We start from the raw sequence: 24993 nt of genomic DNA on the forward strand, positions 1-24993 counted from the left end.
GTCATTGGAGAAGTTTGCGGAGCCCGCCGGGGCCCGTTATAATAACACCAAATAAAAACGCGGGTAGATTTTGCGTAAGACGAGACTGACGTGAGACCACCACTCCTGTTTAAAATGGGCCGGTGGCTTTGCGTGTATAAATACACTGCGAGGGGGCTAACGTGCGACTGCGGCGGTGTCTCTTCTGATCTGGTAAAACCCTAACCCTAGCCGCTGCTGTCCTAATCTCTTCTTTTCGTGTGTTCTTCTTGATATCTGCTTTTGGCTGTCTGCCTGATTCGTTTGCAATTTAGATCGGTGTCGAGGTTCCCCCTTTTTTGTTTGGGTAATTCTTGCTGAATGGTATAGGATCTTTCCTTCGATGCTGGTGTTTGTATGTGCCTGGCTGCTTTTGTGTAATATTCTTCTAGGAGATCTGTTTTATTATATGGTGTACATAAGACTTGATCCGGATCGGATCGGCATGCTTTTGACGTTGTTCGCATACATAAAGATCGCTCCTTTTCTTCGTGTTTTATCGAAATTTTTAGATCTGCCGGCCAACTTTTTCTTCGTGGTTTGGTGATATCAATCTTGTAAGTTTATTATATATCACTAGATCTTATTCCGTCTACTATGACGATTTATTGATGAAACGGGAAGCCGATCTGTCATAGTAGTGGAAGAGTTTGAGAAGAGAGATTAGTGACTGTTCAAGATTGTGAGTCATGCAAAGAATCCTTTTTACTTCGAAACAACTAGTTCAGCTTATTACAGTTTATTGTCTTTGTCATAATTATAAATTATGTCATATCATTTGTCTTGAACATCATAGTTAGGACCATTTAATTTGGATGGGTTTGATCATGGTAGATTGAGATTTAACTTGATGACACTTACAGGTTTTTAACTTGTAATGAGTTCCAAATATATCTTATATTAATATGTATCAAAGTTAGCTTTAAATTTCAATTTTTGTTGCTTTTTTATATACCAATCTCTGTTTGTTTGTTTACACTTAACTGACTCTTTTTCTAAGTACCCTTTTTTGTCAAATTTAGTTTATGGTTTATTACAAATATCACTAAGAAAAATCCTTGTACTATGAAAAGAATATCAACCACTGAATGATACTTCCTGTAGATCAATCTCTGCATGGTTCCCATAAGAATTAACATTATCATTTAGTATATTTAGAGACCCCCCTATGGCTTTGCTTTAGAAATCTCAGTTGTTGAATTGGTTGGATGGCCTAGGCACCTATTTGAGTGTTATGCAGTACAAGCTAGCTGCATGTATACCACTTGGTTGACTTGCCCGGGCATTCCATCTCTGTGTAAGGAAATTCAAGCTTTTGCAAGGCACACTATGTAAAAATAGGGGTGTTGGTTGGCTTGTTTAGATTGATTTATTGATGAGGCTCTACTTCTATTTTTAATAGGTTTGGACTGGCATATCTGCCCCTCCAAATTTTGAGTTAGTATATATATATTTCCAAATATTTAGATCCTCCATACATGCTACTCCCATTAGCATCTGTCCACTAAACCCAAGTTAACTACTGCTAATTGTCTTTGCCAGTCGGTTTGAAAAATATTATAGTCTTTAATTTCTTGAACACCTTTGTTACTTTCTCCAATTAGTTAGTTAATTTTCATTTCTCTTTCATTTCACTCTAGTTTGCTTTCTCCTTTTTGTTATATTTACCTTACCACACCAGAATTTGGCTTTGGTGGGAAGTATAAATTTTTTTAAGGATTATTAGATGAGAGTTGTGTTGCATGATGAAAGAGAACAGATTAATCACTTAATTTGATGGCTCCAATAATCCTTCCTAATTTGAGGGTGTATTAGTGTTGGTGGAATTTCAATATCGTTATTGTAATGATCAACCTTTCGAGATCAACTACCATGACAAATACAAAAAATAAATCACTAACTTTGGAGGGATATATGTAGATTTGCATTTATTGAACTTTTGAGTATCATTAGTACCATAATTTCGGATACTACTCACATGTACCGATTAGTATTTTATTAGTCCGACCAAGAACAGACACTATTGTATATCTTGAAAGTTTTATTTATTATTTATTTTCAGCTGTATCAGTTGCAAGTTGTCAAAATTCATATTGGAGAGGTAATTAAACAGTAGAAGTACTAAGTTTGGTTACTGGTTGGTGCTGAAGTTTTATGATGTGTGAGCACATTAGGTTTTTTCTTTATTAAATGGACTTATGTTATGTCTTATATAACTGATTCCTTTGTTGTAGACAACAAAAATTACAAGCTGGTGTCCCAGCTTGGAAGTATATACCTTTTTTTTATTTGCTGAATATATTTGTAAAACCCTAGATATCCATCTGATACTAAATTGTTTTTCTGTTTTAATTTTTTTAATGGACTTTTAGAAAGTGAACTATAATAAACAAACATTTTTATATAGTTGTTTGTTGATTATCAATTCCTGAATACAAGTTTAGTTGTGATGTTGTATGATTTGTTGATGTCTGAAGCCATTGCATCATTTTTGCAATTACAGGGATACTTCTTTTAGAACTGTTTGATTTCTCAAAGTAGCCAAGATGGTGAAGTTCACAGCTGAAGAGCTCCGCCGTATTATGGACATGAAGCATAACATCCGTAACATGTCTGTCATTGCACATGTTGACCATGGTGAGCAACATTTAAGTCTTTTTCTTAGTTCAATCTTGTGATTTCTGTCATCGCATAACTCGAGTCGTTCGGTTTTTTTTTTTTTTTTTTTGTGAATTCACAATAGTATTCACTTGCTGATTTTGAGTTTTAATTGACTAGTTTGATGATATTTTCATATTGAAGAAATTATAATGATGGTTTTCTTATTTTTTTTGTGAAGTACATTCTGCATTCATGTCGATTAAGCTGTCAAGAGTTGTGATCTTAACTTTTTGGGTTTACCTAGTTCGCAACTGAACACAATTGAATGGGATATCTTAGTTCGATCTTTGCTTTTCGTAGTCTCAGTCTGAGTATCAGTTGTGACTGTGTCTTCAAGTGGCAATTCTTCTACTTTCTAGACTTCTGTTTTGCAAATGCATAAAGTGTCATACTGGCAATGTTTTGAGGTAATGACAATGCTTATTATGTCATGGTCTTCACCCATCATGGTCATCTCTCTCTCTCTTAGAGTTGGGAGTAGGGACAAGGAAGAAGAGTGTGTGCATACAAATAAAACCAAGTAATTTGATTCAATCTACTTAGCGGTTTTACTTGTGCAGTTGTACTAAAAAAAGCATTTGTGCACATTGGTTGATAAGGTTTCTATTTTTCACTCGAGTGATAAAATTAAGTCAAATTGCTTTTCCTTGGCAAGGCTTTATACAGAGTCATAACTATCTCTATGTGGTTTTAATGCCAAAACATTATAGACTGCAGTGGTCAACATCTAAATTATGTTTGCAGGTAAGTCTACTCTCACCGATTCTCTTGTTGCTGCTGCTGGAATCATTGCACAAGAAGTTGCAGGTGATGTTAGGATGACTGATACCCGCCAGGATGAGGCTGAACGTGGTATTACAATCAAATCTACTGGAATCTCTCTTTACTATGAGATGACCGAGGAGTCACTTAAAAACTACAAGGGTGAAAGAAGTGGAAATGAATATCTCATTAACCTCATTGATTCGCCTGGGCATGTTGACTTCTCTTCTGAGGTTACAGCAGCACTTCGAATTACTGATGGTGCATTAGTCGTTGTCGACTGTATTGAGGGTGTTTGTGTGCAGACTGAAACTGTTCTTAGACAAGCTTTGGGAGAAAGAATTAGACCTGTATTGACTGTCAATAAGATGGATAGATGTTTTCTAGAGCTTCAGGTTGATGGTGAGGAAGCTTACCAGACGTTCCAACGTGTCATTGAGAATGCAAATGTTATCATGGCTACCTATGAAGATCCTCTTCTTGGCGATGTCCAAGTATATCCAGAGAAGGGGACTGTTGCATTCTCTGCAGGGTTGCATGGTTGGGCTTTTACGCTTACCAACTTTGCCAAAATGTATGCTGCCAAATTTGGAGTTGATGAATCTAAGATGATGGAGAGACTTTGGGGTGAGAATTACTTTGACCCAGCCACTAAGAAGTGGACCAGCAAGAACACTGGATCTGGTACCTGCAAACGAGGCTTTGTTCAATTTTGTTATGAACCTATTAGACAGATTATTTCTACTTGCATTAATGATCAGAAAGACAAATTATGGCCGATGCTGCAGAAGCTTGGTGTGACCATGAAATCTGAAGAGAAAGAACTGGTTGGGAAAGCTTTAATGAAGCGGGTCATGCAGACTTGGCTCCCGGCGAGCACTGCCCTTCTTGAGATGATGATCTTCCACCTTCCGTCTCCTGCCAAGGCACAGAAATACCGTGTGGAGAACTTATACGAGGGCCCTCTTGATGATATATATGCCAATTCCATCAGAAACTGTGATCCTGAAGGCCCTCTTATGTTATATGTGTCAAAAATGATTCCTGCTTCAGATAAGGGCAGGTTCTTTGCATTCGGCCGAGTGTTCTCTGGCAGGGTTGCTACAGGCATGAAGGTGCGAATCATGGGGCCAAACTATGTGCCAGGTCAGAAGAAAGACTTGTACGTGAAGAGCGTCCAAAGAACAGTCATCTGGATGGGTAAGAAACAGGAGTCTGTGGAGGATGTGCCTTGTGGAAACACAGTTGCTATGGTTGGTTTAGATCAATACATCACCAAGAATGCCACTCTTACAAATGAGAAGGAAGTTGATGCACATCCAATCAGAGCAATGAAATTCTCTGTATCTCCTGTTGTACGTGTTGCGGTGCAATGCAAGGTCGCCTCAGACCTGCCCAAACTTGTTGAAGGCTTAAAGCGCCTGGCCAAATCAGATCCCATGGTGGTGTGTACAATGGAGGAGTCGGGTGAGCACATCGTTGCTGGAGCTGGGGAACTCCACCTTGAGATCTGCTTGAAGGACTTGCAAGAGGATTTCATGGGTGGGGCAGAAATTGTGGTATCTGACCCAGTTGTTTCTTTCCGAGAAACAGTGCTTGAGAAGTCCTGCCGGACAGTGATGAGCAAGTCACCTAACAAGCACAACCGTCTGTATATGGAAGCCCGACCCATGGAAGAGGGGCTTGCCGAGGCAATTGATGAAGGGCGTATTGGTCCAAGAGATGATCCTAAAGTGCGTTCTAAGATCCTATCAGAGGAGTTTGGTTGGGACAAAGATCTTGCTAAGAAAATTTGGTGCTTTGGTCCTGAGACAACAGGTCCTAACATGGTTGTTGATATGTGTAAGGGAGTTCAATACCTGAATGAAATCAAGGACTCTGTTGTGGCTGGTTTCCAGTGGGCATCAAAGGAAGGAGCAGTGGCTGAGGAGAACATGCGTGCAATATGCTTCGAGGTATGTGATGTTGTTCTGCATGCTGATGCGATCCATAGAGGTGGTGGTCAGATCATCCCAACTGCAAGAAGGGTCATCTATGCATCCCAATTAACAGCCAAACCGAGGCTTTTGGAGCCTGTTTATTTGGTAGAGATCCAGGCCCCTGAGCAGGCACTTGGTGGTATCTATGGTGTTCTTAACCAGAAGCGAGGTCATGTCTTTGAAGAGCTTCAGAGGCCCGGAACTCCACTTTATAACATCAAGGCTTACCTCCCGGTCATCGAATCCTTTGGGTTCTCGAGCACTCTGAGAGCTGCCACATCGGGGCAAGCATTCCCCCAGTGTGTGTTTGACCACTGGGACATGATGTCTTCCGACCCGTTGGAGTCAGGCTCTCAGGCGGGACAGCTGGTGAGTGAGATCCGCAAGAGGAAGGGTCTTAAGGAGCAGATTACCCCTCTCTCTGAATTCGAAGACAAGCTGTAGAGCTTTATGATATAGTGACATGCCAACCTGGTGTGTACCTTTGTCCCCATGTTTATTTGCAAGATTTTTGCCTACCGAAGTTGCTGCAATTTGCTTGCCTTATGTTTTAGATACTCATTATGTTATTCGAACAATTCTTGTTTCCAGACTATGTTTGTAAGATGATTTAGACATCTCACGGGGTTATTATTATTTGAACTTGTAATTTTTGCTATGTTTAGTTTCTGTAGTCTGCGGATGGATCGAGTTTACATCTTTTATTATCTTCCTTTTATTCTTTAATGCCTCATCACCATGCTTGGTTACTGGGAGAGTGGCAGTTTGAAGTAAACTGACGCTGAGTGGCAGGTCAGTGTTACTAAGACTCTCATCACATTTTTTGCATGTAAACTCATGTTGATCTCCAGGTCTGTAGTCTTTAAAAGTTTCATGTGTTTGCTTCCTTGCAAGTAACACGACTCCCAGGATCTTCTACTAGTCACACTTATTATATGCCACAACCTAGCAAAATATATAGGTCTCTAAAAACTCTGATGGTGTTAATTAATCTATTTCTTGATGAGGACAATTAGCTAATCATGAAAGAAGTAAAATAATGGCATCTTTATAAAAGTTGTCAGATCATTATAGATCAGTACTCAACTTCACTTAGTCTTACATGAATTGGTCATGTGTTGTACTCGATGTATATTTTTTTGACATTATAATTTTATGTCCGTCGTAGTTAAATTATTGGGATTGATAGTTTGCAATCAGTGAGTGGGAACTTTAAATGATCAGATTCAAAGAAAAATATTAGAGTTTGACATTGATTTTTGTAATTGACCAAATGTATATATATATGTATATATATATATATATGTATATATATATATATATATGTATGTATATATATATGTATGTATGTATATATATATGTATGTATATATGTATATATATGTATATATATATTTATATGTATATATATGTATATATACATATATATGTATATATATATAACAATTTAGATGCAGTAATTAATATGTTTCTATGAGGTTTAGACAGGGAGTGTAGCTGTACTTGACCAGTATCAAGTAATTTGAATATGGAACTTTAGAACTCTGATAATATAATCAAATTATTTTCCAATGATGAGGTACCATTTGATTGCTAGGAGTCAGCATTAATCCTCTGCATCATCAACTCATCGACAGGCATATACTACATATCAAACCTATTCAAGGAATAGCTTATTGATAAAGAAAGACAACAAGGACAACAAAAATCAAGAACACAAACCCAAGTTATCATCATATGGGGTTTGATCTGAGAGAACAAGATGGGAAACAACTCCTCAAACATGGACTATGGTATTTGCTGTCTGTTTGCCGAATTATTACCCTATAATTATGCTGAAAGATTGATGGAATGAAGAAAATGTGTGGTGGATTCCATTGGCAGGGAGAAGGCATGTGCTGATGAATCATAATAGCATTGGGAACTACAGACCCTGATCAATGAGGTAGTCTCCCAACCTCTCCACCACCATGTTGCACTGTCCTGGAGTCATTGGCTCATCATAAATGCCAAAGATCATAGCTTGGTTAGTCTTCTTCACAGTGATGCCTCCTGATCCCTGCCATTGATAGCAAAATCATTGTTTTAGAATCTGAAACCTTCTTAAAATAAGCAAAACTACAGTCTTTAATATGGTGGGTTAGCCATCCTTAATTTTCTCCTCTCGACATATGGACCTAAAATATGCCTCTTGGATATGAATAATGACCTTTTAACTCTTTAGTACCAAATATGACGTTACAAAGAATATAAAAGTAGGAATATGAATGAATGTTCTTGGACAAATGATTTTACCTGTGTATAATAAATTTCAGAAATTATCAGTATCCTATGAAGCCAAGAATGTATTCAATATAAACTATAAGATAGTAACATATTAAGAAAGAAAAATGTTACCTTCTTTCCACGGATTACAGCTCCAGACTCTCCTTGGATGACCATGTACTTTGTTGACCCAAGGAATAAACCGATTGGGGCAAGCGTTCCAGGTTCATTAAAATCATTTATTATGTTGGTGATTTCCTCAGATTTAAACTGAAAATTGACAATAAATAGAAGCATCATCTCAGAGAAGAGAGGAAAAGCAATTAACATTTCAATTGTTCGCATGGATTTGGCAGGAAAAGAGGAGAGAGATGTCATTGGATTACCAAATGAGAAAAATAAGAGAAGGTATCATGGATTAAACATTAGAAATTAGCAGCACTACTTACAGATTATCCTGATGAAGCAACAAAGAATTAGCACAAGGCAGCATTATCAAATAAGAAATGAAAATCTAATTCACAATCTTGAGAATGCAATTAAAACTGGCAAGATAAGCTAGGATATCAGTAGTGCATGCCAAATCAATTAGGACAATAGGATGTCAAGCATAAAACTACTTTAATTATGAACACAATCATATTTTGATAATTATGTTGGACAATCCTGGAAATGGAAACTGCCATTCGAGATTGTGTCAATCACCAACACTATTCTTTCAATAACTTGAAACATGAACTTAATGTGATTGGAGATAGATCTGCTTAGCTTTACCAAGATCATACTGTACACAAGCAAAATTACTCACTATATAAGATCTTTTCATGCGAGAAATTTCAAGAAAAATACTTCGCAAAAATCACAGTATTCAACAATATGAACCTGTGAAAATTTTACACGAGAACACACAAAAAAAGAACAGATGTTGAAGAGTCATCGAATACTAGAGACTAAAAAGCTACAATTTTTGTGAAAATCTAAGACAAATTTAAGTCACGGAGCAAAATCAGAGTATTCAACAATAAGATCATCTGCAAATTTCAGAGGGTAGCACGAAATGAACAGATCTTTGAAGAGTTGCCGAATCATAGGGACTAAAAAGCTCCAAATGTAAGATAAAATTTTCATCATCAAACAGGCATCTCAATGAATATTGCCGAATTGCGTGATTCACACTACAAATCCAATTAGATCGTGTCACAGAAGACCACATCGGTGATGAAACAAATCCCGATCAGATCAAGTGCAACGACAAACTCCTCGATTACCCAACAAGATCAGACCAAGAAAAGGGGAATAAGGTGGGCAAAGACCTGGGGAAAGGATGCACTCTGCGCCCAGACGCTGCCGTCCTGGCCGACGATCGCCGCCGCGGTGAGATGGTGGCCCTCGATCTCGCACATCAAGTGGTCGTCCACGTACGTTTGCCACGACATCGTCTCGCTTCTTCTTCTTCTTCCTCCGCTTCTGCTTTCCCCTTCGGTCCGTCTCTCGGTCGCCCGCGCTTTAAAGTTGGTGTGGCGCGAGGGAGGACGGGTTAAATATGGGAGGGGAGAGGAGAGCGGATCTCAAGTGCCGCCCCGCCACCCGTTCAACTCGATTGAAGCGTGCCCCCTTCAAGTCGGGCTTCAACGGTGCCGCTATTTTATCGTTCGCCAAGTGATTTAGCAAATATTACGGAATGACCCAGACCACCGACGGTCTCGATTGGATCTCGGACGGAGCAGGTCAACCAGATGGACGGCCGATGGAAGGTCTCCGTTGCTGCAGGGACGGGTTAAGGAGTGCGTTGTTGTACCCGTCTAGGGACGACTCCACAGTGAGGGTCCCGCAATTGTAAAACTGTTCCTTCAATCACAGGGCTGCTATGAGAGTGGGTACGTGAAGCCGATCGAACAAGTATTGCTCAAGGGTTGAGACGTCGCTGTGTGCTGTACGCCTTTATTTTTTTGCTTTTCTTTTGTGGGAGGAGATTAAATAATTAAATATATAAATGTTAGAAATTTCTTGGAGACAATCTCAAATTTTGGGTGTTTCCAGAGAAAAAAAATCCTTTTATTTCCAAGAATTTTATGAGTCCAGTCAAAAATATAATTATCATTGACAATATTAGTCTAGATTAATTATCGTTGGACTCTTATAAAAATATAATTATGGGTCATGTTAAGTAGAAAATTAATATTATGATACATAAAAAAATTAATGATTTACTTAATAATGATGAATAATTTCAACCGTTATAAAAAAAGATTTAACCTAATGCTTTAGGCATTAAAATTTTTTAAATTATAAAGTCTATTAATTCTAATATAAGAGTAAAAAATAATTTCTTAAATCCCAAATCACATCTAAGAGAATTTTATTTGTAGAGTGATGAAGAAAATATTTTTTAAATAATAAATACCCTTAAAATATGAGAAATCTATAAGAATAATCTTAAGATGAAGCAATTTGCATGACGACATATATGAAAGGTTTAAAATCATGAAGTGACATATCTATATATGTGAAATCTATTAATGTACTATTAAAATTAAAGGGTCTAATATGCAATCTTCAAATTTGGAAAGGATTGATATATAAATAGACATGCTTAAAACTAGGATGATGTTGAAGTACAAATTTAAGCTCATGTGATCATTATAGTTGCAAGACTCAAGTATAGAAAATTCTCAAGGGAGAAGACTTTAATGATGCTTTGCATTCTTTAGTCTAATCATTAACCCATGTCCTATCTATAATGAACATTGTTTATTTAATCTATCAAATAAACTAAACTAGCGGCTTGGTTACTATGGGCGAGAGCACCAAATTCGATTGGAACAACTAATATTTCTTTTTGATTCGAGAATGAGTACAATTGGAATGACTAAATTATACTCGTTAAGAGAAAAATCAATTTCTTATAGCAATAACAACTATGACGACTCTCAATATTAAGTTTCTTAATTTATTGAGATCGAGATAAATTTTGTCAAGACGTCGAAGATATTTTCATTAAGTAAACCCTCTAATCTACTTAGGAAGATAAATATTCTGAGGAATATAAGATTTTTGTTACAATTCTTTCAAAGATTTAAATTCACTTGAGAAGACTGTTTCCTATTTTGAGCGTTGGCTGTTATTTTACTCAAATTTTCGAGTAATAATATTAGTTGCTTTTTAGTGTTCGAAAAGCCAAAAACACGAAGCATTTTACACGCCCACCTTTTCTTGGATGCTCGCGTTTCTCCCTCTACGAGGACCGGCGCAAATGTGGGCCCCGATGCGGATCAGACGTAAACCTCCTGCCGACCCAGCAAACAAACCCAGGGGAGGGGGTTCGTCGAGGCACCAATGGACTCCCACCACCGCATCCTTCTTCTGATGACGTGGCTAACTACCATCGGTCGTGGCCGGGAAGCCCGGACGAATCAGCCGCGGGGTCAAACGATTCGCACGCAGTGGCAAAGTGGTGATTTCCGAGTGGTTTCCAGGTCTAACTATTAGAAGACCTTTTAAATAGGACGATCTCTCTCTCTCTCTCTCTCTCTCTCCACTCTCGTCGCCTCCCCCTTCTCCTCTCCGGCCAGCGTCACGAGAACTCCCAATATATAAAAGCAAAAAGCGACTCCATCTTTTCCATTCCGTGACGACATCTAGAGAATTCCACCACTGTTGAATATTGTTATATAGACGTATCGTACGCATGGCAACGATGGCTTCCTTCCAAAGCCTCCCGTCTTCCTCACTCGCCATTTTGTCCAGCAGTTGCCGCGATGCAGTCCGAGGCCGCTGACCCCCGCATCGACGCCGCCGCCGCCGCCGCGGAGTCCCACGAGCCCCAGTCGCCCACCGGCCGCCAGATCATCGACTTCGAGCTCCGCAACTCGCTCCCCCGCGTCCGTGCCACCTCGCCGTCCTCTGCCGATCCTCCGCCCGGGCCTGCCGCTGCGTCGCTGGTCATGGGTACCGACCCGGGATCCACGCTCAAGATCGTCAAGGGAGAGTTCGGCTACGTCCTCGAGGACGTGCCCCACCTCACCGACTACCTCGCCGATCTCCCGGTGAGTTCACTCTTCTTTGGTCCTTTTATGGGTTCGGATCTGGGGGATGAAGGGGAACCCCGGTTTCTGGTCAGAGGAGTGCGTGATCTTTACAGGGCAAGCAAGTTATTGCTTGATCTTGGCGTCAGGTGTTCTCTATCGAGACATCCCGCTAGATCGGAACCATCTAGATCAGATCCTAGTCTCAGGTCAGAGTGATTACTCGTGAAGGCCCTTGATCTAGCTTCTGGGGGCTGCCATTACAATAATCAAGAAATGGAGGAGAGAGAAGAACAAGATCTGAGATCCGGAGGAGGAACTTAATATGGATCTTTATCACATCAGGACCTCTTAATGTTGTCAGTTTTATGTGTTCGTCACCTTTGAAATTAGTCTCTTGGAAGTTAAATCTCAAGTGCTGTGATGATGCTTTTGCTACAGACATACCCAAATCCAATCAAAGAAAATCCAGCATATTCAGTTGTCAAGTATGCTCATTCACCCTGTCTCCTAACACCTTACATGAGTTTCCAACAGCTAATGATATTTTTGTTAATGTCATACTTCCTGATCCATTAAACTCCTTGTTTCCTTTGCAGGCAGTTCTTCGTTAGTCAAGATGATACTGTTCCAAAGAAGGTGAGGAGTGTCTTAGATGCAAGCAGTGGAAAAGATGTTAATGGTATTTCTACGGTCTTTATTCTTTAATGACTAAAATTGGGTTTGTGTGGTCTATAGGTTGTTGTCCAGAAAGACAGCCCAAGAGGGATCCATTTTAGACGTGCTGGACCCCGCCAAAGGGTATACTGTATTGGTTGTACGCCTGAATGTATTGATCATTAATTGGTTTGAACACTTTTTAATTGACAGGTTACCTTGTATTTGTTCAGGTGTACTTTGAATCAGATGACGTGAATGCATGCATTGTAACATGCGGAGGTCTTTGCCCTGGGCTTAACACAGTGATCCGTGAAATAATATGTGGCTTGTCCTACATGTACGATGTCAACAAAGTTCTTGGTATCGAGGTCAGGGAAAATTTCTGAACTACATTTGGAGCTTGCTTTCTTAGGTCTTTTGCGTAATGCTGCATGTACTTCATTTATGTGCTTTCTGTTGGTGCTTTTGTTGGACTTGTTGCACTGAAAATGAACTTGGCAGTGTATACATTTAGAGATGGATTGAACAAGGCTGCATCCGCAATTTCTTCATCACCTAGGCATTAACTTTTATCTAATAATTTTAGTATTTATGTGTTGCATACCACAAAATTGGAGCCTAAGTCTAAGCTACGTCTGGACAATTGCTTGGATTCTTTTTCTACCTTTAATTCTCAAGGATAGATACATGTTTCTGTGAGACTATCTCAATAATACTGTCTACAGCTGACTGTATGATGAGTTTGGTTGAAAAATCAGTTGTCTAGGTACTTAGACTGCACATTCTTGTAAATTTATTCACAGTTAAGGGACTGGATATGAAAAGATGGGGGAATTCCTGTGTACCGTCATGATCTACAACATGCTAAAGCCTGTCCTGACTATTACTAACTAATTGGTTCCGTTTTTGTCTATCTCCTATTTATGATCATCAAGGAGAAAATGCTTCCTAGGAACTTGGAAAACCTTCAGATATAGTCTGCAAAGTTATTTGTGTACCATGGCAACTTCTTCATTGTAGAATTTACTAGGGGGGCTACTTTCTGTCCTAGTGTATCTCCATTTAGGAACGACTCCTAGCTGTGTCTCCATTTAGGAACGACTCCTAGCTGTGTCTCCATTTAGGAATGACTATAAAGGTCAGTGCCCACCTTAAAAATCTTCCGCCTGTAGAGGTTTCCTGATTTTGTCACTAGTTAAATTTAGTTAGATTGATTTATCAAGATCAAGCATCTTTAATGAACATCTTTTTTTCCTTTGAAACATCATAAATATCTGTAACTTCTATGGAGAGTACTTGAAATTTCACACTAGACAATCAAGGAGACGAGGAGCAATTAAATGCTGGAATTACTGATACAAAGATATCTAAGATATCTCCACGGTCACTTTGAGAAATCACATTTGCATTGTCCGTATGTCCTGCATCTCCAAATAATGTAGTTGACTAGGTGTACATTCTTTTCCTGAAAAACATCTCATCTATCAGGTAGCAGGGACAATATTTTCAAGCATCATGAGGCAAAATTAATATATATGATGATGACATCTAAAGACAATATGGGAGTTGAATCCTTTGTGGATCTTTTTCTGTATACTCCGTCATTTATGGTACTTAAATTGTTAACTAAGATCAATGTTTTTTACTCGGTCTGCACATCACTAATAACAGCAATCCTTCAAGTAATGAGGTATACCTAAGATGATTCTGCATCATAATACTATATGTTTCAAGTTTGGAACTTGTAGACAGTAACTTCACCATTTGATGCCTGTTTTTTAATGTAGGCTGATAATTTAAAGCAAACAGGACTCGTATATGTTACGTTGATTAAAAATAGGTCGAGTTTGGCATATGACGCATGAATGATGTTGTTCTGTCAAAGGATTTAAATCTTGATCCAATACCAGCCAGTTTGGGTAATCTACTAGACCGATATGGTATCGGTATACCTGATAGGATACCCGAAAATATATGGTATCAGTCAGTAAATACTGGAGGATATGCCCCATCCCAACTGATATTTGAGAGTTGAAACCATGGTCTCGGCCATGGTACAAATTCTTTGTTTTGACACTAGAATGGAGGTCAATATGGTTAATGGCTTATGCTGTAGAAAAGTATGATGTTTTGTCAATTGAGAATGTAGATTTTGGATTGGCTGTCTGGTCTTTTGCATATGTGATATTGCTGTAATGACTTGTTTATTGGCATTTATAGGGTGGATACAGGGGATTCTATGCTCGCAACACCGTACAGTTGACACCAAAGAGTGTAAATGATATTCATAAACGTGGCGGCACAATCCTCAGCACATCACGAGGAGGTCATGATACCTTGAAGATAGTTGACAACATTCAGGATCGTGGGATAAATCAGGTAAAAGAATGTGTTGCTTTGTATTGTGAATTCTATTTGTTTTCTGCAAGTTCAACCAATATTAGTTTTTAGATTGATTTATGAAGAAATATTCATACTCCAGGTTTACATCATAGGAGGAGATGGAACCCAAAAAGGAGCTGCTGCTATTTTTGAGGTACAACCCAAAAACTTGCTCCATACAAGTTTAATGTCACCTATCTGTTAATGCTATCTGACAACACATGAAGATATTTACTTTTCATGATGGAAATTTATGGAGGCAACTTTATCCATAGTCGTCTAGGGTAAATTACTATTTGCTCCCTCCCTTGCTTTCGCTGATGATACCACTTCTGATGCAAACTTGGATTTCCATTTCTACTCTTCCTCCAAAGCTCTTCCTTTCTAGTGCTTGAAGAACTAATACAATCTACCTTCTCATTTTAGAATTTTATTCGATCTTGTCTTAGGGAATTAAGATCTCCATTTCTGGAATGTTAGAAGATGATAAGCTATCTGACAAGTTCTACTTGATTGTAACTTGCAGGAAATCCGAAGGCGTCGCCTTAAAGTTGCTGTTGCTGGGATCCCTAAGACAATAGATAATGACATTGCGGTACAGCATTTGTTGTAAACTTCAATGAGCTTCTTTGTCTTGTTAACCACTTTATGATTGTTGCATTTGAAGTGGTGATTTAGGTTATTGACAAGTCCTTCGGCTTTGATACTGCTGTCGAAGAAGCCCAGCGGGCAATTAATGCTGCACATGTGGAGGCTGAGAGTGTTGAGAATGGTATAGGCGTAGTGAAACTAATGGGTCGCTACAGTGGTATAGCTCTTTTCTTGATAAAAATAACCTAATTAGAGATAACCTAATTAGAGATCTACTAGAGGCACTATCTCTTCATGTTGACATTTGATTAATCTGGCTCCATGTCTCAAACGTTTGCCAAATATGTGCATGCCGGCAAAGTTTTCTCCAGAACAGAAAACAGCCATGAAAACTTTAATATGATTCAAAATACGGTCTCAGCTAACATGAACTGTTGAATTTTGTGTAGACTTTGATTATGTTGATTAATTTAAGACTTCATTGTACAATGTGCATTATAAGCCTAAAATATTTAATGATGCAGGGTTCATTGCAATGTATGCTACTCTAGCGAGCCGAGATGTCGTAAGCATCATACTTACATTTTTTTTGTATTAGTTTATTGTAGATGCTTTTATCCACTGGCTGAGGCATTTGGTTTTGGAATTTCAGCTATGGAATGATTTAAGAAATGACATGTCATTTGCCTTTCTGGTGCTTCTTTTTTCTTTCGTTTAGGACTGTTGCTTAATTCCAGAATCACGATTTTATCTGGAAGGAAAAGGTGGTCTTTATGAATACATAGAGAAGAGGCTTAAAGAAAATGGACACATGGTAATTGTTGTTGCCGAGGGAGCAGGACAAGATCTTATTGCTGAAAGTATGAAGTCAATGGACCATGAAGATGCTTCTGGAAACAAGCTGCTTCTGGATGTTGGGCTTTGGTTGTCCCAGGGAATAAAGGTGAATTTTCATATTCAGATCAATTTCCTTGTCGATTTATTGCTTGTTCAATACGGATATTGCTAGATTGGACTTAATCACCTAGCAGCAAATGATTCAGTATGATTCATCTGCAGCTATTTGAAGAACAAATTATCCATAAGTCCACTATACTAATTGTTTTCCCTATATATTTTTCCTTTCTACCATGCAGAATTACTTCACAAGCAGACAAAAGATGACAATAAATCTTAAATATATAGGTATGTTGGCAGACTTGACCCAATCAGAGCCTCTTTAAATTGTTAGACGTAAATGTTTGTATTTTGAAATGCAGATCCGACATATATGATTCGTGCAATTCCAAGCAATGCATCTGATAACGTCTATTGCACGCTTCTGGCACAAAGTGCAGTCCACGGGGCAATGGCTGGATACACAGGTTTCACTGTGGGGCTAGTTAATGGCAGACAGACTTACATACCATTTGACGTAAGTATTATAACTATGTGATCAAAGCTCACTTGCTGAAATCAGGGTTTCCGGTCAATTCTATATTGAGGACTGGAAATTTCACCTTAATTTAATGTCAAATTCCATGGAGAAATTTTTTGTGCAAATCATTTATCTTAATGAATAATAAAGCATCACTTTTGACATCCTTAGTTAATTTGAAAATCTAAGTCAAGGTAAAATCATGTTCTGATTGCATAATCTTCATTGTGACTATCGAATCCAGTTGTTCTTTCATTTCCAATGTGGAATTACTTGTTTGCCTATGCATAATCATTGTTTAGAACTTTATATTGTGTCATCCGGTAACCTTCAGACATGTTTTCTAGTGTGGGTAGTTATTTTCTGAGGAGCTTCTAGAGTAATGTAAATTGAAGAAACCGAATTTGTCTTCCAAATTACATTCAAGCAATATACGATATTTACAATTATGAGACTAGAAGAATAAATTTCAGAGGCTAGTGGTCTTGAGGTCTACTTTATATCCTTACATTCTTTACGAATACGTTAGTGTATGAGATATTTTCTGATTTGTTATATTGGTCTAGTGCATTTAGAGAAAGTTATGTGATATTTTTTACTGTCATTAGAAGAATCATATTGGGAGTTGATTTATATTATCAGTACAAGGCCACACTGCATATGCATGTTCATGTATGACCCATATGCACAAATGCACCTTGATTATCTAGCTTAAGTGAAGATTTTATTTTGTTCATAAAAGAATGATGTACATATTTTTGTATAGTTGAAATCTTTTATGTGATTTTGGAGATTTGAAAATTGTATGCCAAATGTACTTTAGAAGAGAAATCAAAAACATCATAAGAATCTCTAATCAATTGCTGATATTGGCATTAGCTTCTCATTTGTTGATAAAATCTTTCTACAACTGCAGAGGGTGACAGAAAAACGAAATAAGGTCGTCATCACTGACAGAATGTGGGCAAGGCTGCTGTCATCAACCAATCAGCCAAGCTTTTTGAGTTCGAAAGATGTCGAGGAGGCAAATATAAGAGAGGAGCAACCCAAACAGACATCTGGCGAGGTAAAATGCTTGGAAAATGGTTCTACTTAATATGAAGGTTATTTAATAGCATCGGCAAACCATTATCTTGTGCTTACATTGTTGACAGCGTGTGCCAGCATAATTAAGTGATATATTGTCTTCCAGTGGAGAAGCAACAAATCTTTACGACGTGTGCATTTATCAAATAAGTGCATCTAGATCATGATCAGTATGAACTTAGCACCAAATAATCTATGGAATCATGTAGCAATGTATCTTACAACCATGGTGATTTTGAAGTGGTTTAATTATCACAAATCTATTGGCAAAAGTCTTCTCAACTTTCTTTGGGTAGACAGTCAGTCAAACAGCATAGCCTTCTACTTTTTCTCCAATTATTGTTGCTAGCATTCCCCAAGTTGTTTATCTACAGCAAAATTTGGATAGAGATCTACATGCATGCTTCCTCTTCTTTACTTGCGCAAGATACACCTTGGCATTACATACTCTGACATCAAATAGTAGCAAACGGATAATACTCCTTGAAAGAGTGAATGTGGACTATGAAACAGACCAAATGAACGGTAGAATAAACAAAATTTGTTTACCACAGAGAGGTAGTGTTTCCATTAAGTAAACACTGGCTTCTATTTATATAAAGCATGTCAAAACACCTTAAAATAAATAACTTGAAACTTCCAAAAAGTTGTTGGCCAAAGGTTATAAAAGCTCACCTCGTCATTGCAGTTCCCATAGATGTTAGTGTGACTTTTTCTTGCTCGATGGATGCGTCTTCAAGCTAAATTCTTGGCTGCAGGTAAATATGAAATACCCAGAAACATTAACATTGAAGCAACCATCATGAACTGCTATGTTTCCAACTACATGAACTTGTTTCTTGATGTGTCTATAAGGAAAAGGTGATTTCAACCAGCATTTGCGTCTGCAGTTTTGTCAATGAAGTTTACATGCATGCTTCTATGGAAAATATATTTTTTTTTTTCTGTTAAGAAAAGTCATTTAAGGATTCCTACAGACAGAAGCTAGAATTTTTGTTATTTTCCCATAGGAAGAAGATGATTTTTTTTTTTTGTGTGCTAGAAAGCCAACTCCTACGTGTTTCTTTAAGCATCGAAATCAATGTAATCTCATTCCTCCTACAAAAGTGTAGTGTTTCTTTAAGCATCAAAACCAGTGTAAATCTGATTCCTACCTAAAAGAGGGTCAGTATGCTGAAACAACGAAACATTCTAATCTGAGTAGCCGCAGGGACTCGGGTTAGTTTCAGAGACAGTATCAGAAATCCTAATCGGAGAGTTAGGGATCGATGGAAGATCCTGGTTCACCCCCAAATCGGGGGGACAATATTGCTCGCGAAACGTGATGGATTTACTTGAGAGAAAGAGAAGGAATGAAAGCGTACCATTGAGATTGATAGCCGAGAGCGACAGAGAGTATCGAGAGACGTGATGGATTTACTTGAGAGAAAGAGAAGGAATGAAAGCGTACCATTGAGATTGATAGCCGAGAGCGACAGAGAGTATCGAGAGATCCCGTTGAATAGAGAAGCAACATTCGGGGTATTTGAAAGTCGTCCTACCATTTCTCGGGTGACAAGCAAATTAGCTTCATCATTCTGTTATGTGTCATATTCTCTGGTAAGAATTGAGAGTTGAATATTACGGTAAAAGTCCTCTATTGTCGAATGGAGATCGAAATTCTTTCAAATTCGTGAGGTCCAAAGCCCCTTTTAGACACTTTCCTTAGAGAAACTGTGTTTTCGCATGACATATTTATGTAAATTTTATCATTATCATTTTTATTTTCAATATATATATAATTATAATTAGAAGAAACATATTATCATTAAAAATTTTGATATAGCTTATGTCTCATGAAATATTAAGATCCTCTCAGCGTGTCACTGTTTTTAATATCGATCTAAAAATTAAACATTACTAATCATAATTAACATTAGTAATGTTAACTAATTAGCAAAGTGTATAAACATATAAAATGCATAATGTTAGCATCATGATCAATTCTTAGAGAATATTGATTTAAATTAGAATCTCAAATAATAGTTAAATTTTGATGGCTAATGGAGATTAACTATAATGATGATATGTGTATGTTTTTAGTTTTGAAGGAGTACATATAATAAACTTAAATTTATAATTATAAATACAAAAAAACATTAACTTTGTTTTTAATATATTATATTATATTATATTATATTTATTAATGGATACTTTATTATGGATATGTATATCAGTGTTTCCAGTTTAATTTATTAATTATTATTCACAAAGTTTTTAAATTGAAGAGATTCATTGTAATATCATAAATAACTAAATAATAAAATTGGAATTAAGGATTGCAGAAAACATGTGATAACAGAAAACTTTCAGTCATAGCTTAATAATTGTTTTGTTGTCTTCTTTTGTGGGGCATTAGGCTGATGAAGACACAGGAAAAACTATTTATTAGATAATTTATTTTCATCATATTTTTGCCTGACTAATTTGGGGTTTACTGGCAGAAAATATCAATAAATTAAAAAAATAAAGATCTTGTGAATAATTTATTTCATAACACTTGGATTGACTGTCATGTTCTTTGTTCTTGTTTGACTATCAGATCTCCTCTATCACCTCTGCAAGGAGATAAACAGTGAGATAAAACATATGGTAAGCATATTTCATCTTTACTCCATGAATTAAATCATGCAAAATAAACAAAAAAATCAAAAGTTAAGATCATTGACTTCACCAAAGGAAAGCATGGTCTTCCATCTCATCAATATCAGTGGAATTATGAAAGGAACTCTAATCTCATCAACAGGTCTTACATCCTATGGATACAAGTAATAGATATTTTCAGTGAAAGAAGATACAGATCATTTATTACGTGGAACACATCTCTTTGAAAAATCTCAAGTAATAACTTATATTTGATCATCACTCCGCTGACTTGAAATTGTCTCTCGATATAATATTATGTCGTAAGACTCAACTTAACTTATGAGTTGATGAATGTCAACTCTATGACTTCCAATATTCAAGTGGACGCTAAGTGAATATTCTTTCTTCTATCATCAGGGCCAATTTAGGTCGATTTTATTATAGTCAACCTATAATAACGACATGAATATCCAAGGAAATTTATGATTGACCTTATTATATATTTTATCATGAATCTTGATAAAGCATAATGGTTGATTCCTTACATGATAAGGTGAAAGAGATCGGGACGGAGTATCGTGATGCAACTATGAAAATAAATGAGTACATTAAAAATAATAAGAAACCGATTCTCTTTCAATACTAAGTTAGATAAAATAATATACAAAAGTTAAAAAGAATAGATTTTTTCTATATGAAAGATATTCCGAGTGTAGAGGGTGACAAACATATTCTATTTAGACAAGAAATTTTCCGTTTTAATTGGATGGTGGTGTGGCAATTGATTTATTTCCCCCACATTGCTAATTCATTTGAGAAACTAAATTGACTGTTCTAATCAACTTAAGAAAAGAGGAAGAAGACGCAATAAAGGAGTTCAGCTTCCTTCTTTCGAGCAGCACTACTGTGAGATTTATCATCATACATGAATGACAAAGCACAATTCCGAGCACTTGTAAAGCAACTTGTTAAACCATGCTATGCTATGCTACTGGACATGATTTATATTAAGTCTGATACAGATATCCAACGTAATACTTGTATCATTCTTTAACCTTATTTCCACTTGTGAATGAAAGAAAAAAGTTGCATGTCATCTCGCAAGATTCACATAGACACAAAAAAACAAAAGCCAGTACTTTCTTGTATTGATCTGAAATGTGTAATATGAGCTGATGCAATGGATTGTCAAACACTTTTGTGTGGAATTTAGGCACTGAGCATTGATGTTTGGCAAAGTCAACCAAGTCATAATCTTAACCTCATTACACCAGTGATTTAAGGTAGGATCACTAGTACTAGTGTCTTGGATAATATACGATCTTTATCGTCCGATATCAATAAAAAAAATTAGAGTCTACTATTGGTCTTTGATCGGACCGATAAGTACTAATTATTTAGTATATACTATTTTGATCAGTATTTGAAATCATACCTCAAGTCTCCATCAATCAGATATGGATGTACATTAGTTCCATAATCTCAGTCAATCATTCAGAGAATCGAAGAGAGAGAGAGAGAGAGAGATGTACTCCACATGATCTCCATATATGTAGGGAGGTTTGAGGTTGCCGGCCTCATTTGGACTGTTAGATAAGAACTGGATGCATGTCTATGTTTGGGTGTTTTGATCAAAACATGTGAGAGGCATGAGTGAACCTTCACCGAAGTTGACACTGTGTCATAGTCACAGCCCCACAGTCCTATGAAAAGAGGAGAAGAGATGATCAACAAAATAGACATACCAAAACATTGGCTGAATCAACAAACAACAAGTGGCCATAGTAAACGACAGGCAGCATTAAAGAGGGAATCTTGTTGCTGTAGAAACCATGCAACTTTCATGACCTGATCTGCGCAGTAGGTCAGACAAGTGAAAGAAGCATGCACGCATTTGCAGTCTCATCACCATTCTTAAAACTCAGATTTGATGCAAACTATAAGCATTAGTTGAGGTTTCCCCAAGTTTAAATATCGAAGCAGCCAAACTAACAACTGGCAGTCTGTCCTCTCAGTTCCATCATGTCTCCCTGGCTATCGGTTGATGGCTTTGCTATGAGTATGTGAGAGTTTGGCCAGCCGTAGCCCACATGTTCGATGAGTCGCTGAGTAAGTCGCCGGCGTCTCCAAACCCGATCATTGCCGCGAGGAGCGAGTCACTGTTGCTGCTGCTGTTGTGTTGGACAGAAATGGAAGAACTGAGGCTCGAGTCATGAGGCTGTTCGATCAAGCTCGTCATGGGAAACGGCACAACCTTCAGAGGCTGCTGAAGAGGCATCGAGGAAAGCTTGTTGCTGCTGTAAGCATCGGATTCGATGACTGTTGGGAGGAGAGGAGGAGGTGGAGCTGTGTTGTGAGCTGAGATGATTGCCTGCTTTGCCATCAGCTTCTTCTTGAGCTTGGTGTTCCAGTAATTCTTCACATCATTGTCGGTTCTTCCGGGCAGATGCGAGGCAATGACAGACCACCTGATCACAGTCAAACTTAGAACACCACAGTGCAGATGTTGAACTGGACATGGTTGCAAAGATGAAACACGTGGAACCTGCTTCCAAGTCTGTCATAGAGAGTGCAGATGATGGCGTCTTCTTCCTCCGTGAAGCCTCCATGCTTGATGTCCGGCCTGAGGTAATTGAGCCACCTTAATCGGCAGCTCTTGCCACAACGCTTGAGGCCTGCATACGACAAGGAATTGGGAGAGAGAATAACTCGAGAGGTGGAAACTGAGCAAAGAACACGGTTGCAGAATAAGAGAAGGATGAGCAAGGGATGACCCGCTTTGTGGGGCAAAGCGATCCAGTTGCCACCGGTGCCATGGTGGTGGATGTAGCTCTTGAGGGCGGCGTCTTCCTCGGGGGACCAGGGGCCCCTTTTCACGTTGGCCTTGTCGCAGCACGGAGCTCTCCCCATTTCTCCTCTCTTCCCCCTCCGCGGAAGACCGAGCTCCTTATTACAACTTCAAGTGAATGAGGCAAATGGGCGGTTCTGTGCCCTCTGCAGAGAAAGAGAGAGAGAGAGAGAGAGAGAGAGAGAGGGCGCAGTAGGGCTTCAAGGCACTACAGTTCTGCCCTTATATAAAGAGAGAGCCGTCGAACATTGGCTTTCTCTTGCGTTTCCTTTTCGCATATATATATATATATATATTTCCAACTTATACATTCTTTTTCAAAATCAACCTTCATCAATTAATCATATGTTCATTAATATTCTAGTTGATCTCAATATCTCTAAAATGCTCGATTACCTGATTTTTTTATGATGGTAATGAAATAGAGAAAAAAATTATTATTTATCTTACTCACACTAAATACTAATTGAACTTTTATAATAGGAAGAGTACATGTGGAGGATCTTAATTTATAATATCACATGCTATATTAAAATTAGATTGATTGTAAAAATTTTAATTATCGATAATAAGATATCGAAATCGTACTTACCATTTACTATTTGAAAAAAAAAAAGAAAAGAAGAAAATTTCTACTTTTTTTCTTACCATGAGATATAGTTTAGCTATCATGATCTACATTGTCTTTTGCTCATGATTGGATCGATAAACATGCCATTGACTTTTGCCACCTCATAGTTCAAACCGGATGCAATCATTGTCATGAATTTGTCATAGTTATCTTCATTGACATTGGAATTCTGTACGGTTTGCGTTTGCATTAAGTTCTTCTCTTTTTTAGTAGTCTATACGAAGCCTATATAAGTCTACACAAATTTTATTGGTTTGTGGTTTGACTTATTAAGTGAAACGTGAACCAAGTCTAAAGATGTTATGCGTCCATTTCTAATCCACAAGTTGGAACATTAAAAGAACAAAGGGATACGACACTCCTCGTTGACTTTTTCATTTATTGAACGAAAAAAAGGACAATAATAGGCGATGAGTATCCCACGAGTAGGGATGTGAGCCTATTTTTCATTTGGCATTTGGACTTTAAGCCACGTTGACTTTTTTTGTTATCTTAGGATTTGTTGTTTTCCAACCATTAGAAAAGTCGGAAGAAATAAGAGTTCTCTTTTCTTTGATGAAAAATTCTTCCTTTCTTTTTTTCTCTAAGATTTTTTTAAAGAATGTTATTTTTAAAAACGAGTAATGATTTCTTTTTTGAATTTAGTTAATGTGTTTGTGTTTAACTTTAATTTACTCTCATAGTATATTATCATTATAGATATTGATGAGATAGAATTCGACCATCCAAACCTATCAATAGTTGCAATAACAAAATAAAAATAGAAATGAATATAAAAAAATAAATTGGTGCACAAAATAAATATCTAAAAAACATATTAAATATAGGAAATTAACCGCTTGATGCTTATTTTGAATCCATCAGATTAATAATGAATGAAAAAAATAAATAAATTGATGCACAAAACAAAGATGGAAAAAAACAAAATATTAAATGATGCTGCCCAGGATCGAACTGGGGACCTTTAGTGTGTAAGACTAACGTGATAACCACTACACCACAGCATCTGTTGTGATCGAATACATTTATTACTAATAATAATA

General features: G+C 37.5%; 4 protein-coding genes and 1 non-coding gene across 8 annotated transcripts; 2 read left to right on the top strand and 3 right to left on the bottom strand.

The window, feature by feature from the left end:
- Nucleotides 1–109: 109 nt before the first annotated feature.
- Nucleotides 110–6078, top strand: LOC103980385 (elongation factor 2). Of its 2 annotated transcripts, none has more exons than XM_009396779.3 (3): nt 110–192; nt 2522–2655; nt 3424–6078. In XM_009396779.3, the coding sequence occupies exons 2-3, from the start codon at nt 2565–2567 to the stop codon at nt 5862–5864; spliced, it is 2532 nt and encodes an 843-aa protein (XP_009395054.2). In that variant the 5' UTR covers nt 110–192; nt 2522–2564; the 3' UTR covers nt 5865–6078. The 2 variants fall into 2 exon arrangements, with proteins under 2 accessions (XP_009395054.2, XP_018680266.2); XM_018824721.2 differs by lacking the exon at nt 110–192 and adding an exon at nt 323–342.
- Nucleotides 6079–7011: 933 nt separating this feature from the next.
- LOC135635141 (profilin-like) lies at nt 7012–9285 on the bottom strand. Its single transcript, XM_065146012.1, has 3 exons — nt 8999–9285; nt 7818–7955; nt 7012–7479 (listed from the first exon to the last, which is right to left on the bottom strand). Exons 1-3 carry the CDS (start codon nt 9119–9121, stop codon nt 7345–7347), a joined length of 396 nt encoding a protein of 131 aa, XP_065002084.1. The 5' UTR covers nt 9122–9285; the 3' UTR covers nt 7012–7344.
- Nucleotides 9286–11222: 1937 nt separating this feature from the next.
- LOC135637284 (ATP-dependent 6-phosphofructokinase 6-like) lies at nt 11223–18667 on the top strand. Of its 3 annotated transcripts, none has more exons than XM_065149910.1 (15): nt 11223–11731; nt 12152–12198; nt 12310–12349; nt 12449–12511; nt 12601–12738; nt 14591–14749; nt 14853–14906; nt 15279–15347; nt 15431–15560; nt 15868–15908; nt 16062–16286; nt 16480–16528; nt 16603–16757; nt 17677–17826; nt 18605–18667. In XM_065149910.1, the coding sequence occupies exons 1-15, from the start codon at nt 11444–11446 to the stop codon at nt 18650–18652; spliced, it is 1656 nt and encodes a 551-aa protein (XP_065005982.1). In that variant the 5' UTR covers nt 11223–11443; the 3' UTR covers nt 18653–18667. The 3 variants fall into 3 exon arrangements, with proteins under 3 accessions (XP_065005982.1, XP_065005984.1, XP_065005983.1); XM_065149912.1 differs by lacking the exon at nt 18605–18667 and adding an exon at nt 17915–18241; XM_065149911.1 differs by lacking the exon at nt 18605–18667 and having other exon boundaries at nt 17677–18241.
- Nucleotides 18668–22385: 3718 nt separating this feature from the next.
- LOC135635290 (transcription factor RAX2-like) lies at nt 22386–23498 on the bottom strand. Its single transcript, XM_065146268.1, has 3 exons — nt 23246–23498; nt 23017–23146; nt 22386–22939 (listed from the first exon to the last, which is right to left on the bottom strand). The coding sequence occupies exons 1-3, from the start codon at nt 23379–23381 to the stop codon at nt 22525–22527; spliced, it is 681 nt and encodes a 226-aa protein (XP_065002340.1). The 5' UTR covers nt 23382–23498; the 3' UTR covers nt 22386–22524.
- A 1386-nt stretch (nt 23499–24884) lies between these two features.
- On the bottom strand, nt 24885–24957 carry TRNAV-UAC (transfer RNA valine (anticodon UAC)). The gene has a single exon. It is a non-coding gene; the product is annotated as a tRNA-Val (tRNA).
- Nucleotides 24958–24993: the final 36 nt, after the last annotated feature.

The sequence above is a fragment of the Musa acuminata genome, chromosome BXJ3-4 (genome assembly GCF_036884655.1).
Source record: "Musa acuminata AAA Group cultivar baxijiao chromosome BXJ3-4, Cavendish_Baxijiao_AAA, whole genome shotgun sequence".
NCBI lineage: Eukaryota > Viridiplantae > Streptophyta > Magnoliopsida > Zingiberales > Musaceae > Musa > Musa acuminata.

Coding starts and splice junctions, on each gene's coding strand:
- LOC103980385 (XM_009396779.3), top strand. CDS start 2,565: ATGGTGAAGTTCACAGCTGAAGAGCTCCGCCGTATTATGGACATGAAG. Junction 2,656..3,423: donor CATTGCACATGTTGACCATG/GTGAGCAACATT, acceptor TTATGTTTGCAG/GTAAGTCTACTCTCACCGAT.
- LOC135635141 (XM_065146012.1), bottom strand. CDS start 9,121: ATGTCGTGGCAAACGTACGTGGACGACCACTTGATGTGCGAGATCGAG. Junction 7,956..8,998: donor AGAGTGCATCCTTTCCCCAG/GTCTTTGCCCAC, acceptor GTCAATTTTCAG/TTTAAATCTGAGGAAATCAC. Junction 7,480..7,817: donor CTGTAATCCGTGGAAAGAAG/GTAACATTTTTC, acceptor TATCAATGGCAG/GGATCAGGAGGCATCACTGT.
- LOC135637284 (XM_065149910.1), top strand. CDS start 11,444: ATGCAGTCCGAGGCCGCTGACCCCCGCATCGACGCCGCCGCCGCCGCC. Junction 12,350..12,448: donor ATGATACTGTTCCAAAGAAG/GTGAGGAGTGTC, acceptor TGTGGTCTATAG/GTTGTTGTCCAGAAAGACAG. Junction 12,512..12,600: donor GTGCTGGACCCCGCCAAAGG/GTATACTGTATT, acceptor GTATTTGTTCAG/GTGTACTTTGAATCAGATGA.
- LOC135635290 (XM_065146268.1), bottom strand. CDS start 23,381: ATGGGGAGAGCTCCGTGCTGCGACAAGGCCAACGTGAAAAGGGGCCCC. Junction 23,147..23,245: donor CGCTTTGCCCCACAAAGCGG/GTCATCCCTTGC, acceptor TGTCGTATGCAG/GCCTCAAGCGTTGTGGCAAG. Junction 22,940..23,016: donor TATGACAGACTTGGAAGCAG/GTTCCACGTGTT, acceptor GACTGTGATCAG/GTGGTCTGTCATTGCCTCGC.